This window comes from Lepidochelys olivacea (assembly GCF_965140295.1).
Source record: "Lepidochelys olivacea isolate rLepOli2 genome assembly, chromosome: 11".
Classification (NCBI taxonomy): domain Eukaryota; kingdom Metazoa; phylum Chordata; order Testudines; family Cheloniidae; genus Lepidochelys; species Lepidochelys olivacea.
The window spans coordinates 4,174,442-4,191,861 of NC_140421.1; the positions used below are offsets into that span (position 1 = coordinate 4,174,442).

Here is a 17,420-nt window from a genome sequence, read left to right on the forward strand (position 1 = left end):
CTTAGATCCTATAGAAAACTCTAAGGGAAAGTGATTAAATAGAGCAATAGATAAGAAAGAAAGGAAATAAGCATATTTGCTTGCAGGACAAAATTGTAACCTAACTTAATGTTTCTCCTAATGGACATTTTTATTTTAAAAAGTCAAATCCACTGTCACGCTGTTGCAGAATATTTCAAAGCAGATTGACCACCGGTTACCATGGACCCACAGTATTTAGGAACCGGTGCTACACAGCCAGGCAGGTGGCTATCAAAGGAAGCATAAATTAACTAGCAAAACCTGGCCCCAGAATTATGCTGACATCTCTGAGAACTTCAGCAGCCATGCTAAAAAATTGACTGGCTCGATTTCAAGCACGGTTGCTCTTCTGCAGTCACATACCGCAATGGACATGTCTCCTACTCAGTGCAACCTCCTTATTCATGCCTCTCCTCAGTGCACACAGAAACCCACGCACCTTTCTTCTGTAGGGAGATCTCTATTCTCAGTGACCTGAAGCACTGCTCCGATACGCTCCGGAGAGTGGAGGCCGGCGGTGGGGTTGACACTTCAAAGTTGTGCCCAGCCAGGTCTTTGACATGACCAATGGGAATGCTCTCCGCACCCCACTCACACAAAGCCAGTCCACCCCAACCATGCTACAAGCAACAAGGAAGTAAAGCAGGCAAAGCCATGTCAGCTGATACGCCACGATAACCCAAGATGGCAGAGGAAGGATCCATGTTTGTTAAATGGTAAATGACCAAATCAGTAAGGGAAGAGAAATTATTTTCAAACTTCTCAGGGGTTATGAAGTGACATTGCACAACAGTCTGGCATATGGGATGGTATATGAAATTCATGGCCAGAATCAGCAAATGGACATAAAAAGGAGCCATCACTTAGAGAGAGAGCTGGATGCTTATTAGTGAGACAAGGGAGACTCAGTACGGTGCAGGTGTATTCCCTGGATTCAGGAGATCAGCACTCTTCTTCTCTCTTGACTCCTAATGTGCCCTCTCTTGCTTACATTACTACGACACATCTCAGAATCTGTAAAAATGTATAGGAATGGTAAGGAAAACCCAGAAGGTGCCAAGATCCTTTAAGGAAGCTTGCTTATCCAGAAGCTGCTCTCTGATTCCATCTACTGTAACTATCCGGCGTATTTCTGGTGCACCCATCGCCATGGTATCTAGAAGCTGCAAAGGCACCATGCTTTGTAACAGTTGGCACGACAAACCCTCTGTATTTCATTGCTCCACAAGGTAAATAATTGCATAACACCTATAGAATGCAGCAGGCTGGGGCATCTGTTCAAGTTTCCCAGAGACAGCTTGAATTTATACTCCTTTTATTTATACTCTTTGCTGGATGTTGATGATGTTTCTCTTTGTTTTTATTAAACGCAGGTGTTTTCTACACTTCAGCTGGGAGCACTTTCACTTTGCAGCCAACTCCAGCCTTGCGTTTGCGTCTTGGTCACCTTTTGAATGTGATACTGAGAGAGCAACCGATCTTTTTTTTTTTTCTTTTTGCTGCCTCAGCAGATGCTTGCACCCCCACCTTTTCACCATTAAACTTCAGGAGAGAGACAGTCCGTGCCTCTGGCTGGGGCCAAAGAGGCATTGTTTGAATCTAAAACGAACCGCAGTGAGAAGCTGGCCTGCAGGGAGGGAGGGAGAGGGAGAAGAGAGAGAATATAAAAAAAAAAAATTTAAATTCCCTGAGCACACTGTTTGAGGCACTCCGAGCACTTTCGAAGACGTTCGTTAGTTAAGCCTCATGACTCCCTATGATGTAGGTCAGTTTCGTTAGCCCTGTTTTGCCGATAAGGAAACTGATACCCGGAGCAGTGAGATGACATGGCCAAAGTTGTACAGCGAGTTCTGGGAAGAGCAGGTAACCCGTGGTCTTGTTCTCCACCACGTGACTCCCACTCGGGTCTGATGGGGTGTTGCCTCATGTCCTACCAAGAGAGAATTGGCTCCTGCTTCTCAGTCCCATGCACTAAGCAAAGGAAAGAAAATCTCTATAGCCCTTTAATTATGAAATAACTGTCTGTCAATCCAAGAAACTTGGGCCAAGTTCTCTGGTCACCAATCAACTTAGATTGTGGAATGTTGCCCCTTAGCGGTTTCTGCCCATGGAATTTAAGCACCCTTGTTAGACTTAAATTTGGGCAAGATTTTCAAGTAACTAGTGATTTTGGATGCCTCTGTTTTTTGGGGTGCCCCATTAGAGACTGCTTACATGGGCCTGATTTTCAGAGGCTGGGTACTTGGCATTTTCTGAAAATCATTCCTTTTTACTAAAACCGAGGCACCCATAACCGCCAGGCACTTGAAAATCTGAGCCAAAGATCTTACATAATACAAAACTCAGGCAGCGTAGCGCCTCCAACGACCAATGCCTTGAGCTGGTGTGGTTTAAAATTAATACTCCCAAGAATCATGTTAGGAACCAAAACACTGATGCTGTCTTCACTTAAAGCACTGAGTATTTAGGTTTTTTAGTGAGAGAGAAAACTTCTTGCAAAGAGATCATTTCATTCATCATTGCCCAAACTGTGTGTGAAAGGATGTCCCTGGAGGTAAACATCCAATGTATCCACTATGCCACCTAGTCCTCACAACCGCTATTACACTCACCACTCCAAGAATGCTCTGCCATTGTGTTTTGTGTATTGGTATATAGCTGGTTTTAAAGTTGCTCCGTGCACAGAACTGCAGTGGTTTCTTACATTATTGTTATGATTACAAATCAGAATGCTGTTTAAAGGGACACTGTCGAGAGAAAAATAACGTATTTGGAAAGAAAAAAAAAAGAATGTTTTACACAAGATACAAAAAATACCTTACAGTCAATTGGAAAATAACTTGGAAATCAAAATCCCCTTTTGTTGCCTGTTTATTTTTTGCACTTCTCTCTGACTTCACTTGTTATTGGTCAGTTTTCTGTCTCTGGTTCTTGTGCCCTAGCATCATGCTCTTGAACCCTGTGAAGAGATGCTCAGATTCCAACATAGCTGTTGTCACTGGCTTTTCTTTAATTGCATGAGAACATGTCTTTTCATGTTTATAAAACTGTATTCTCCTTCACAAAGCCTACATTTTGGGCTGAAACTAATTTGACAGTGTTCCCTGAGGAAAAAAAAAAACAAAACATCCATATTTGTGAGTCACCTCTGAACTTGCTGGATATTCCAAGTGGCACCAAAATACACTGATGAGGCCAGACTAAAGCATACGCTCCATCTCTTTTATCACATCCTTGAAAGCCAGGGCTTTTACACATTACAGAGAGGATTATAATGAAGTGTAACATAGCTGAAAAGTAAAGAACAGTAACCATTTTCCAAAGAGATCTTTTGTAGCAAAGAGCCATGTATAAAATGTGCAGTGTATAGAATTAAAGTATATTAGAAGAGGCTAACAGAAACATGGATGCTTTCTGTTCACTCCCCAAATAAGAAACAGGTTTATATAAATTTCAAATATTCTCCTGCTACCCCCTTGCAATGTACAGGAATGGAGAGATATGATCTTTGCTAGTCACAGGTTCTCTTATGCTGCTAACTGGCTGGTTTCTTTTTTTCCATTCTTTTAAAGTGAAATGGTTTCTTTCTGGCTGGTGAAAGATGCCCGACTGACAGCCTTGGAGAGGAGTTCAGACTCCATTCACTGGCAACTCTGTCAAGACTACAGACAAGGGGACTGTTTAATACCCACTCTTGCACTGTAGCATACAGGACAGAGGCTGCTCTTATCATTTTGAAGAGTCCTCAGTCGAGAGGCTACAGACAGGATCAGCTTATGGCTAAAAGTTTAAGGCCTATTGGCTTAAGACTTCAGACTGCCTCTTGCCATGGTCTTGTGGTTAGAGGACACAGCTGAGAATAAGGAGAGTGTGCTAGGTCTTGGAGGGGGGGCACAGCATACAACTTGCAGCCCAGTAGGAAGGAATGTAGGGTATCTTTAAGACAGCTTTGCTCTCGCCCCTGATCCCCCAGTGTAACTTAGCTCTAGGGAACTGTCTAAATTAGGGCAGCCTCCCCAGCCTCTCCACAGTACTGTTGGGAACCTCCACCCTCATACACACCACCCACTCTCAGTCCGGCTCCGGCCCCCTGTGGCCAGGCTTGCGGAAGCGTCCTCTGAAGGCAGGCCTTACACCTGTCTTCCACAGTGCTCGCATCAAGGGAGTCCTCCCATGAGTGGAACTGGGGCTTTATTCATCACACTGGCCATTTTTATACATTGTGCAGGGGCTGGAGTGGGGTGAAATCTCACTCCTGTATTGTATGGCTGTTTCTGCCCATGTCTTGCTGTCTACAAGCCATTTAACTTCTCTATGCCTCGGTTTCCCTGGCTTTAACCATGAGGGGGGAGGAATGATCAACCACCTTAATCACTCCTGCAAAGTACTTGAAGATCTTCAGGTGCCAAGTGCTATATAATCACACAGCATTGCTGTTATGACATGCAAAACACCCCTTAAAATCAATGGGAGAGTATCATGAAAATCAACGGCAGAATATTTGCAGTGTTGGTGTAGACTCGTTGGTCCTAGGACATTACAGAGACAAGGTGGATGAGCTGACCAGAAGGAGAGCTCTGTGTAGCTAAAAAAGCTTGTCCCTTTCACCAGCAGAAGTTGGTCCAATAAAAGAAATTACCTCCCCCACCTTGTCCATCTAAAAGCAGGATATGACTAATATTCCATAAAAACTATCAGTGTCCAATGTAGAATTTATATTTAAATATGTCGTCTTAACCCTATCTATCTATCTATCTATCTATCTATCTATCTATCAGCTACCAAAGGGACAGCCACTTGGAAATAACTAAGTGTGATCTAAACAGATAGTTTACAAGAAAACCTATGAAAACCCTCCTTGTAGAAAAACAATCATCAACATTGTAAACTTTGGCATCATTGTTCAGAAAAAAAAAGGGAATCTCACATTTAGTACAAAATCCATGTATATGGTGAAAACATGAGCAATGCATTAAAACAATGAACCCCAGAGATGACTAAGGCAGGCTTAAGGCTAGGCAATGTTGGCAGAAAAAGAGTTAACCTTTTTAAGCAGCAGACCCAATGTCTTATCATAGATAAGGGTGCATTCTAGTGGCAAAATCCATGCAATGCAGGCAGTCACATTCTTCGTGAGCTGAGAAGCAACCTAAGAAATATGGAACTAGGAGGGGCAAGGGGGGGCTCTGATATTTAATTTAAATCTCATGAAGAAATGGTCGATCCCTTTCTATTTCTTCCTTTGCCTGAAGGCAGCATCACTTAGTTGACTTAGAGAACACACAGCCAAGCCCCCCAAACCTGCTTTTTGTTGCCACTGTTGCTCAAGGTGTACTGTGTCTGCTAACAGCGGTTCTGGAGTGTCAGGGGATCGGGTGACGTATTTATTAGTGGAGATTTAGTGCTACAAAAGTGAATCTTTACAAATAATTAATAAGCATGAAGGACTTTGTTGTATGCTAGTGTGAAGGGATGTGGCCTGACCATTTGTGTTTAGGAATGCTGTGTCCCTACCAGAAGTCTGGCTCTTTTCAATGAGGGGGTGGGCCGGGGAATTTATGGGGTAGAACAGGATTGAGATAAAATATACAAATTGTGCTTCGCGTGGCAAAATTCCCCTTGCTTTCTGGCATCCTGCAAGGCACAGCTCACTTTTCCAGAGAGGAATCTAACACAGTTCTTGCAGTCGGCCTATCCCTGCCTTATGTCATGCTCATCCTTCAGTTTTATTAACTCTGTGTGTTTTCCGTGCAAGGAACTTGTGTCAGCGGCACAGGTGTGCATGCAAAGGAGAACGTATTTTTATCAGGCGTACAGCTGTGTACTGCACCAATGCAGAGTTAGGAATGTTCTCTGCTCATTCTGTAGCTACAGTCCTGAATAAGTGACTGCGTTAACACGTGGTACATACATGTCATACTTACAACTGATGGGTTCCTATGCACATTATCTCCCTCATTTAGGGCCTAATCCGGGGGGGAGGGGGGTGTTCATGACGTCTGAGTGCTAAGTACTATGCCTGATAGCCAATGTTTGCAGGATTGGGCCCTGCGTGATTTAAAAAGTCATTAGAACTTCAGTGGGAAATCAAAACGACAGAGCACTCTGCGATATCTCACAGACAGACATGCCAAACCCGCGAAAAAAACACAGAAATTGGGCTTGGTTTTGGCTTAATTGGCTTGTGAGTTGCTTGTTGGCTAGTTTTTGTAGCTTGTTTGGCTTGTAGCTTGTTGCTTCTTTTTTGTGATCGGCTCCCAGCAAGGGGGGAGGCAAGTGGGGATAAGGTGGGGGAAGAGAGTCAGGGGTGCACAGCGGACCCACCACAGTCCCAGGCTGCATGCCGGGGGGATCTAGTCACATAGAGCGTTGGGGTTCTTGTTCTGAAATGGGATTAGCTAGATTTTTGGCTCATTGTGAAAGTCGGGGTGCTTATTTACCACATGAAAGTTGGCAACTGTGCTCACAGAGCTTCCCAGACAAATCCTCTCTGTGTCTCTCTCTCAAGCCTAGCCAGGGCTGCCCTCCTAACTGTCCAGTGTTATTGGGAAAATCGGAGCAATTTGTTTTCAAGACCCTCCCTTCTTCCCCACCCCCCAATCATATATTATCCTTGATCGTTGCCCGGGGTTTGAAACCTAGAAGTCAAAAGCTGCAGCTCCCACCCCCACTCACTCTGAGTGTGCACTGACATTGCTGCAGTTCTGGCACCCCTCCAAGCTGAGGTGTCATTGGGATCTCAAATTGCAGCTAAGGGCTGGCAGGCAGCCAGGGCAGTCTATTTAAAAGACAAGCCTGCTCGGCAGTATTCAGTCTCTTTAGAAACTTCTCCGGGGGGAAAGTGTGGAGAGATCTACAAAGTGGAATTTTTTTCCTCCTTTCCCCCCCCCCTTCAATTTTCTTTTTCTTTTTTTAACTCTTCTCCTGCAGCCTTTGCACACACACACACACAAATCCAAACTTTTGCAGAAAACTTTTCTTGACAGCGCTGGAAGAGGAGGGGGGAGGCAAAGCGACCCAATCAAAACACAATGTGCTTTCAACCAGCCTCTCCAGCCGCCTAGCACTCCCTGCTCTGCTGGGTTTCCTGATTCTTTGCAGCCCTCCTGCCAGGAGCCCCTTCCGCAAATAACTTTGCTCCCCACTTGCCCTCCTCGCCAAGCGTTGGAAACCTGCTGGGGGCAGGGCGGGGGTGGGATATTTGCTGCCGGTTTAGGGAGCCTTCACAACCCAGCTCTTTGCTGGCTTGTGATTTATTTAACACCCCCCCTCCCACCCCCTCAACCTGTTGCAGCCAGGCTGTGCACGCTGGTTATTTTGAGGCCAAAATCATCATCACCATCATCACCATCATCATCATTCCCGGGACTTTTTTTGGAATTTAGAGGGGGGGGATTTTTTTTTCCCCCTCTCCCACCCCTCCCCCTCTTTAAAAGCCAGCTTTGCATCCTCGCTCCGGCCTGGAAGATGCTCCTGCCCCTCTGCCTGCTGCTGGGCACGTGCCTCGGCTGCTCCCGGGGCCTGGGCTCCTTCGTGCACTGCGAGCCGTGCGACGAGAAAGCCCTGTCCATGTGCCCGCCCAGCCCGGCGGGCTGCGAGCTCGTGAAGGAGCCGGGCTGCGGCTGCTGCCTGACCTGCGCCCTGGCCGAGGGGCAGCCCTGCGGGGTGTACACCGAGCGCTGCGCCCAGGGGCTGCGCTGCCTGCCCCGCCAGGGCGAGGAGAAGCCGCTGCACGCCCTGCTCCACGGCCGGGGCCTCTGCCGCAACGAGAAGAGCTACCGGGAGCAAGCCAAGCTGGGTGAGTGGCTGCGGCGGGCCCCCCCCCCCCCCAGTCCTGCTGCAGCCCCTGCGGGGGGGCATTGCACCGTAGGGCATTGCACCTTCCCCCCCCCGGGTCACCCCCGCCCCCCATGGCATTGCACCTTCCCCCCCCGGGTCACCCCCGCCCCCCATGGCATTGCACCTTTCCCCCTTTGCTTGCCCCCCGGCTCACCCCCCTATGGCATTGCACCTTCCCCCCCCCGGCTCACCCCCGCCCCCCATGGCATTGCACCTTTCCCCCTTTGCTTGCCCCCCGGCTCACCCCCCTATGGCATTGCACCTCCCCCCCCCGGCTCACCCCCGCCCCCCATGGCATTGCACCTTTCCCCCTTTGCTTGGCCCCCGGCTCACCCCCTATGGCATTGCACCTTCCCCTCCCCGGCTCACCCCCACCCCCCATGGCATTGCACCTTTCCCCCTTTGCTTGCCCCCCGGCTCACCCCCCTATGGCATTGCACCTCCCCCCCCGGCTCACCCCCACCCCCCATGGCATTGCACCTTTCCCCCTTTGCTTGCCCCCCGGCTCACCCCCGCCCCATGGCATTGCACCTTTCCCCCTTTGCTTCCCCCCCGGTTCACCCCCCCATGGCATTGCACCTTCCACCCCGGCTCACCCCCGCCCCATGGCATTGCACCTTTCCCCCTTTGCTTCCCCCCCGGCTCACCCCCGCCCCATGGCATTGCACCTTTCCCCCTTTGCTTCCCCCCCGGCTCACCCCCGCCCCCCATGGCATTGCACCTTTCCCCCTTTGCTTCCCCCCCGGCTCACCCCCGCCCCCCATGGCATTGCACCTTTCCCCCTTTGCTTGCCCCCCGGCTCACCCCCGCCCCCCATGGCATTGCACCTTTCCCCCTTTGCTTGCCCCCCGGCTCACCCCCGCCCCCCATGGCATTGCACCTTTCCCCCTTTGCTTGCCCCCCGGCTCACCCCCGCCCCATGGCATTGCAGCTTTCCCCCTTTGCTTGCCCCCTGGCTCACCCCCGCCCCCCATGGCATTGCACCTTTCCCCCTTTGCTTGCCCCCTGGCTCACCCCCGCCCCCCATGGCATTGCACCTTTCCCCCTTTGCTTGCCCCCTGGCTCACCCCCGCCCCCCATGGCATTGCACCTTTCCCCCTTTGCTTGCCCCCTGGCTCACCCCCACCCCCCATGGCATTGCACCTTTCCCTCGTTGCTTCCTCTCCACCCCCCGGCTCCAGCCGGGCTCACCTCCCCACCCCTTAGGGCATTGCACCTTTCCCACTGCTCCCGCCGCACTCACGCTCCCTCCTCCTGCAGCCCTTGCTGTATCCCCCCACCCCCTTATGGCATTGCATCTTCCCCCCCTTGACTCCACCTGCTCCAGCCGCACTCACACCCCCTCCTGTGCTCCCCTGCTGCAGCCTCTGCCGTGTCTCTCCCCCCATGGCATTACACCTTTCCCCCTGGCCTCCCCCCAGCTCCAGCCGGGCTCACACCCCTCCTGCTGCAGCCTCTGCCGTGTCGTCCCCCCTCCCCCTTGGCATTGCACCTTTCCCCCTTCGCTTCCCCCTTCTGCTCCAGCCAGGCTCACTCCCCCACTTAGGGCATTGCATCTTTCCCCCTGCCCCAGCCGGGCTCACACCCCCTCCTGTGCTCCCCTGCTGTGTCCCGTCCCCCTTTAGGACATTGCACCTTTCCCACTGCTCCCGCCGCACTCACGCTCCCTCCTCCTGCAGCCCTTGCTGTAGCCCCCCACCCCCTTATGGCATTGCATCTTCCCCCCCCCCCTTGACTCCCCTCTGCTCCAGCTGCACTCACACCCCCTCCTGTGCTCCCCTTCTGCAGCCTCTGCTGTGTCCCGCCCCCCCATAGCATGACACCTTTCCCCCGGCCTCCCCCCCAGCTCCAGCCGGGCTCACACCCCTCCTGCTGCAGCCTCTGCCGTGTCCCCCACTCCCCCTTGGCATTGCACCTTTCCCCCTACTCTCCCACCCCCCGCTCCAGCCGCGCTCACACACACCCTTCTCCGTGCTCCCCTGCTGTAGGGCGTCGCCTCCCCAGCCCCCTGCAACATCTCCCCTTCCTCCCCCCCACGAGGGATCCTCCCTTATCCCCTCTCTGTTCCTCTCCTCCTGCTCATCTTGCTGCACCCTCTTCCCCTCCTATTGTACCCCCTACCCAGCTTGTCTTCTCCCCCAGGGAATCCTGCCGTCGGCCCCTCTCCCCTGACCTTCCACCTCAACCCATCCCCTGAAAGCTGCTGGTTCCCTGGCCCCTCCGTCCATCCTCCCCGAGCCCTCCGCTCCTGCGCCCTTCTCCCCTTTTCGTATCTACCTACCTCCCTAACCCCTCTCCCTTGGCTTGGCAGCTAACTTGCGCTTTGGAAGTGAAGCAATACAAGCCAGAGCCTTCCATGCCAAATCCCCACCCATCCAACCCTTCAGTTCAGCCCCCAACGCCCCCGCAACACATACCCCTCCGCCCCCGCCACTTCAAGACCAGCTTTTCCAGCTTAGCTACTGGAGGTCTTTGCTGGGCAAGGAGCGGGAGCAGGTGCATCGGGGAAAGGAAAACCCAGATGCAAAATGAATGCAAAAAAAAAAATTAAAAGAAAGCCAAGGTGGTTTCGCCTTTGTACACTCCAGTTTGCAAAGACAAAAAGGGAGCTACATTTCCTTTCATTATCTCCAACTTTGGGATCCTCTTTAGAGTGACCACCTGGCCCTTAGTTCATTGATTTCTCCCTTAGGGTGACAACCCATCCCTTGTTTTAAGATGTATTGAAATGTATCAAAACTGATCATGAGAACCGTTTTAAAGGTGACACTGGAGCTTATGATAATTACACTGTATATCTGAGGGCAGTCGCAATGTACACCTGATAGAAAAAATACATGATATGCTAAGGGGAACACTATTTCCCTAAAATGTCCCTTTACATAAAGCATTGTCCCTTACTGTTCATAGGGTTTTCCCTTATTTCCATTATCCCTGTCTAAGATCCAGTAGGATCCTGTTGTTCTGTTTGTCCCGTTTGTTCACCTTCAACCACCAAAGGGAAGGGGAGGGTGGGAGGAGACCCTTATAAAAACGCCAAACTTCGTATGCAAAAGAAAAAAAAAATCCTTTTTTTTTTTTTTTTGCCAAGCCGCTCTTGCATCCGTGCATCGGCGATTTGCTCCTTATCCCTTCTAACGCCCAATAAATCTTGCCACTTTTATTATTTTTCTCCCCTTCTGCTGCTGCAAGCGTGTGCTGCTTTTTATTTGTCTTCCTTCATAGCAAAGCCAAATATATGTATTGGCAAAAAAAAAAAAACAGTCAGGCTCTCTTTGGAGCAGTTTAAAGGCACAGGCCACTTTCTGGATCATGCAGAAATGTGGATTGGGTCTGTTAAAGTGGAATATGGTAAAAGAAGAGCTGATTTCCTGTCTTGGAACCCAATAAACTGAGTAATAATCCGGTAACACTGAAACCACGTGAAATGTCCCCGTGCGCCACGCATGTCACCCATAGCATTATTTACTCTGTGTGTGTGTACGCCCAGCGCAAGAGGCAGGTGGTGTGGTCAGGGCAACAAGTAATGTGGCTAAAATGCAACAGACAACGCGCTGAGCTCGGCTCCCTACCTGCAGTTCAGTGTAACAACAGTGCCCCTTGCAGACAGATGGCACCAGCCACACTTCAGCTTTCCACTTATTTCTCAGAGAGGCTGATTATTCTCTTTCTCTCTCCACCCTTCCCAAGGAATCCAGTCCTATAGCAGGTGCATAAAGGAAGCCTGGCCAAGTGCTTCTTCATATCTAATCGGCTTGGTTTTTCGCCCTGTAAGGCACTTTCTGGCTCAGTCAGGAATCCAGCGGATGAATGGGGTGAGAGAGGTTGGGTTGAGGAGTTGTTTTACTGGTCCCCTACTGGCCTTCCACTCAAATCTTGCAGGTGGGCCCATCGGGAGCTCTGTTGGTTTCTCAGATTAAGTGAACAATTCTGAACGTCTGAACTGAAATTTAGAATAAAACAACCTTCTTGAGCCAAGAAATGTCTGGATTGTATTGGAAGGGAGCAGCAGAGTTAGCTTTAGACTTGCGAGGTTGTAAAAATCAGGAATTTCTGAGGACAAGGAGAAACAAAACAAAACAAAAAACTCCTCGTGGCTTTTGAGTGGTAGAGGGTGAGAACAGCGAAGTATATTTTCATAGGCATGTTACTAAGCAACTGGGGAGGAAAGAAAATGAAGTTTGACTTGAACTTGCTGGCCTCTGCCAGCTTGGCCAGAAATCCAGGGACAATATGTCAGGGAAGCTGGCCTGGGTTACAGTCTCTGGATGTCCAAACTTGGCCCTGAGCTGAGAACTGCTGCGAAAGAATCAACCGTGTATAACTAAGTGACAGTCGAGAGGGATGGATTCAGCTGCATATTTATTTATTCATGTTCTTGCAGCAGGTCTGTTTAAATCCACTTCTCAGAAATATTTTTTTCCTCCTCGTTGTTATGGTGGATAGACAGCTAATGCGGTGCAGATTGTAGCATAGGACTGGAAGGCAAGGGACCTGGAGTTCTAATGCCAGGTCAGCTATAGACCCGCTGTTTTACTAGGGGGGTAGGTTCATTGGCTCTCTCTGTGCCTCAGTTTCTCCAACTGTAAATTGGGAATACTGATATTGAGAAATTAATCTACCTATGTACAGGCTACATTCATTAATGTTTATAGAGAACTCTTAAGTGTCTTGAATGAAAGCCGCCACGAATTGCAAAGGAATATTATGGTGTTCGTTATTAATATTACTAGTGCTTAGATACCCGTGTGATGAGTACCCGGTAAAAATACTCTGTTATCAGCGGGATCGTGTCCTTACCTTCAAAGCTGTAACTTACCCCAGTGAAATTTACAGGACTGTAAAAACACAAGCAGCATCATTTGTGTAGCTCGGTTTTTAAAATGTGCCTGCTCTTTCCGTTTTTCTTTCACGGTTTGCCACATCACACCACCGCCTGTTGACCTCAGAGACAGAGAGGTCGGAGACAAGAACCAGAGTGGAGTTTACTGGCCAAATACAAGTCTACTGACTTGAAAAAGTTCATGGAAAAACAAATGTGGCCAAAAATTTCTCTCTCTCATTCCTTCTTTCTTTCAAGAAAGAAAAAATAATCTCTGGCAAGTTTCCTTATGAAACTCTGAGCCAATGATAACTGTAGCTGCGAGGGAGAAATCCAGAGCTAGCTTTAAGAAAATGCTTATTGCTGTGTCAGCTTAAACAAGACAGGAGAAGCAGTGGGTGTACCTAAATTCCCTGCAGCTAGTACCAGGTTTAATTCTTTATCATTCCCTTGACAGATTTTCCTCTCCCTCTTCCATGCTCTCAGTTTAAGTGCGCTTTACCATGCGGCTGGGTTTAACAGACACACAACAGCTGTAAATGAGTGACTGGGATATAAGATGGGCAGGTGTGCCTCTATAGACTGGAGAGCTGGGGTGAACTGGGGTTAGATCTAAGGGTCAGGGTTAGGGCAAGGGTCATGGGAGCAGGGAACTATGTACACACTACAGTTACGAACATGTGCTGTCCAGGGGAAAACCGGCATAGTGATCTGTGCTGAGTGGTGAGTTCTTTGTGTGAAGCTGAGACCATTAAAACCCTTGAGATCTGAAAGCTAAAGCTAGTAGCAACAGGCTCTCGGAGCAGAAACAGGAAAAACTCCATTTTTCTTTTTGAGCTAAAGTTTAAAAAAATGGTGAAATCCATCAGGTGCAAGCAAGAAAGTTGGTTTTTGTGGTATGGATCAAACAGGAAGGGCTGGGGGCCTCTTGACGGGCAGATTCTGCCACAGCTTTGTTTTTAGAGCAGGAACAAGTTTGAGGAGTTGATCCAAAATAAATGTCTGCCTAATCCCACCAGTGAAAAGATGCATGGCTGTGTGTGTATTATGTAGGGCCAAATTCTGATCTGTCTTGCACCACCGTTAATCTGGTATAACTCCACTGACGGCAATGGAGTTACTCCAGATTTATGCGACTGTAACTGAGAGCAGAATCTGACCCTATAAAAGTGAGCCTAAGCAAGTTTGAGGGAATCTAGAGGAAAGTCAAGGGCCCTGGTCATGCAAAGACTTAAGCACACGCAGACTTTAACCACATGCGTAGTCTTACTGTCATGTCAATCACGTGAATAAAGTCAGTTATATGCTTTAAGTGTTTGTAGGATCAAGGCACAAGAAAACATACATGGGGACCGGAAGAAGGGGGAATAGACACTGTTGTAGGTTCTTTGCTGACTTAGGATAGGCTCCCTTCTGAACCTTTCCTAAGTATATTGTAGATTTAGTTTAGCTATAGATATACATCCCCTGTCTGCACTGATAAAGAGAAAAGAAGCCCCAAGATGGCCTAATCTGCTCCATGGAAGCCAGGCATCTGTCTCACAATACTCAGCATTCTGGTTTCTCCTTATGAATGTTTTGCCTGACGGCAGCGACGGGGTGTATTTGTGGGGCTTCCCATTTTCCTCGAGGGTCTCTGTCAGGGGCAGAAGAGCAGGTGAAGAGGCCCATTCTGGGGTGGCAGTTCCTATGTTCTTAAGTAGGATTTCCAAGGCTCCCTGTTCTGTTAAGGAGTAAAGAGGAAGAAAGGAGTCACAAGAGCCTGACGGTCGTTTCTGCTTTTGCTGAGCAGGACAACTGGTGAGCTGCAGTGCCTCGTTGCCTGAGGGTACCAACCTGCACAGCACAGCCGATAAAAATGCCAGATTCGGCCCTCGCTTACCAAACACCTTACGCCCCTGTTGAAGTCAACAGGCAGCTACAGAGGTGTAAAGGAAGCCAGAATTCACCCAGAATGCTCACATACGTATGTGTCTACCTATATCTTATTAGATTATTACATACGTAAAATGTGTGTTGACCTGCCCCCACGTATGTATAGCTACTCAGATATGTATGGGACTATATAATATACTGTAATATACACTCACTCATATATGCAATAAGAGGTAAATAGAGAAGCACTGTGTGCATTACTATTAACATTTAATACGTGTACTTAGGGTAGCCCCCGGAAGCCCCTGTTGAGTTGGGGCCCTGTTGTGCTAGACGCCAGGTGCTGTGCAAATGCATAGGAAGAAGCACTCCCAGCCCAAAGTGCTTCCAGTCTAGTTCAAGGCAAGACACAAGGGAGGGCAACGAGCAACAGAAGGGCAGGGGGAGAGGGGCTAAAGGCGGCAACAGCAGCAAAGACCTTGTGGTGATGTCCTCAAGCTGTGTGCACAACTGGATGGAGCTGAAATCATGTCAGATTTTTTCCTTAGCTAAATAAATAGCACTGATCCCCTGTTGGCCTCTCTCGCTAGCCGCTGCGAGGTTGGAGGTCTGACAGGAAGGGGGTAGGCCGAGGAGAGGGATTCGTGGAAATGAGTGCAGGTGTCTCTCCGGGGAAGTTGTTCCGCCCAGAAGGGGTGGCAGGCAGAAAACATGGAGACAGCTGTGGTGAGGGAATCTCGACCTCAGTCGGGGAGCTGAGGGGGCCGGGTGCTGCAGCAAGAGACAAGTGTGGGGAAGGAAGGCAAGGGAAGGCTGTCGGGCTAGGAAGTGAAGCCACGGAGCTTGAACTCAGCATGGGGAAGCCAGCTGAGGGATTTCACGACTGGAGCAGATGCATTTGTGTACGGGCCAGAGGGCAGCGATGGGGGTGCTGAGGAGGAGGATGTCAGCATCGCGGCAGGAAATGCTGAGGGCCGGGATGGGGCTTTTAGCCGTGAGAACAGGGAGCTTAGAGATGCTGAGGAGGAAGAAGCGAAGGTGGCCCGGAGGAACCAATTATACATTTGCCAGCCAGAATAATCTGCGGCTGGATACGCAGTAATAATCTGCAAGGGAACGTAATGCAGGTAAAAGATGTCACCGAGAGACTGAAATTGTCTCTTTAGCCTCGGGTCAGGTCCTGTGCGGGCAGCAACAAAGCAGGCATCCGCTGCCCCCTCAGCTACGGAGACCATGTCTAGCTAGGAGACGGGGAGGGTCTAATCCCAGGCCTCTGAGCTCGAGTGCCAGCAAGGGGGGGCAGCTGATGTCAATACCGGTCCTTTGAGACCACCAAGCTCATTGAACATTGGCCAGGAGATGGAAAGGATTTTCAGTCTCTCTCATCATGGCCTTCCTTCCCTCCAGCGACATGGAGGTGAAGTGCACCGAGGCTTGGAACCATCCGGGGCCGTAGACCTTCAGCAGGCATCAGTGGCCAGGGCAAATCTCAGCCAATGTTACTTTTTAGGTGGCTCTTCAATGCTAGTGATCTTAGGGGGCGCTGGTGTTTATTTCAGTTCAGCCGCTTGTAATTTGTTCCTGCAGGTGCAGGATAATATGCTCGCTGAAATCCAGGGCCCTCTAGAGTTCTGCATGGTCAAATTCACCTGTAGAGAGACTGATCTTTCAGAAAATGTCTCTGAGTTCGTTGTTGCTTTATGTTTTCATCAGTGCCTGCTACAGACTAGTTCCGCCGGTTATGCAGTCACCAGCTTCCTGCTGAGACAGCTCTACAGACTCAAGCTGAAGCAAATAGCGAACTTTGAACCTCAGCTGCACGTATTGCAAGAATCTGGCCGTCAGGTGACAGATGCTGCCCGTGACGGGTTAAGTTCACTGCTTGGCCTCCAAAATTTGCATAGGTAGAATTTGCAGGCCTACCTGTTTGTTCGTGCAAATCCCTGCTCTGTGCACACAGACACAGAGGTCGGCAATTTATTAAATTGAGCCTGGGTGTGTTCCTGAAAGATCTGCCCAAGGAATTAGTCTGAGAAAGTTCTCTGGGCTGTGTTATGCAGCAGGTCAGTTCTGGTCTTGGAATCAGGGGCTCTGGAACAATTTGTATAGCGCAGGTGCAGAGAGCCATTGAACCAAACTGTAAATCCTGTATATAATGGAAACTGCTTCAAGCCGGGGGGGGGCGGGAGCTCCCCTAGTTCCAGCACCTATGCTTGGAATCTATGAATCTATATGCAAACAGGCACAGCCATAACATTTTTAAAGGTAGGGGCCCTCTTGGAAAATAGAGCCCTTTAATGGCTGGATGCCAGTAGATAACGTTCAAAACTTAATTCCCTTCCTTTGGTGCCCCCTCTAGGTGACTCCTGGGGAAGTCAGTGGGAATTCCACATGCAGAGGGCTTAAAGGATCAACCCTATTTGCAAACAATACTCTAATAGTGATACTTAGCTTTTCCCTAACACTTTTGTGCTTCCAAGGATTTCAACTGGCCGTTCAAACATTAATTAAGGCTTACAACACCCGGTGAGGGGTGAAACTTCTATCCCAAGAGAACTGTGCACTGTGTGATTGCTTTAGCTTTGCTGATGGGGATGACCAGTCTGGGTGGTGTTTAAGGTGGAGAAGGCCAGTCTGATAGGTATTTAATGCAGTAATTGCTGAGCTAGTATCCTAGATTGAGCTTACAGGGCACTTTTTGGTCAAATTTGGTCCAAAAAATTAATTTTATAAAACCAGCACAAATGTTTCCTTTTGTTTTTTATCATTTGTTTGTTTAATTCAAGAGGAATCTGGTTTTTTTTTTAAACAATCCTTCTGCTCACTCTTAATAACCCAAACACCAGGGCCTTGCCTTGCCTTA

At 49.1% G+C, this 17,420-nt stretch overlaps 1 protein-coding gene across 1 annotated transcript in view; it reads left to right on the top strand.

The window, feature by feature from the left end:
- The first annotated feature begins 6,852 nt into the window (after positions 1-6,852).
- IGFBP5 (insulin like growth factor binding protein 5) overlaps positions 6,853-17,420 on the top strand; it is a 32,946-nt gene continuing 22,378 nt past the window's right edge. Inside the window, exon 1 of the mRNA XM_084643204.1 lies at positions 6,853-7,819. Within this exon, the coding sequence (XP_084499330.1) occupies positions 7,489-7,819 (331 nt within the window). The 5' untranslated portion in view covers positions 6,853-7,488. The remainder of the gene's footprint in view (positions 7,820-17,420) is intronic.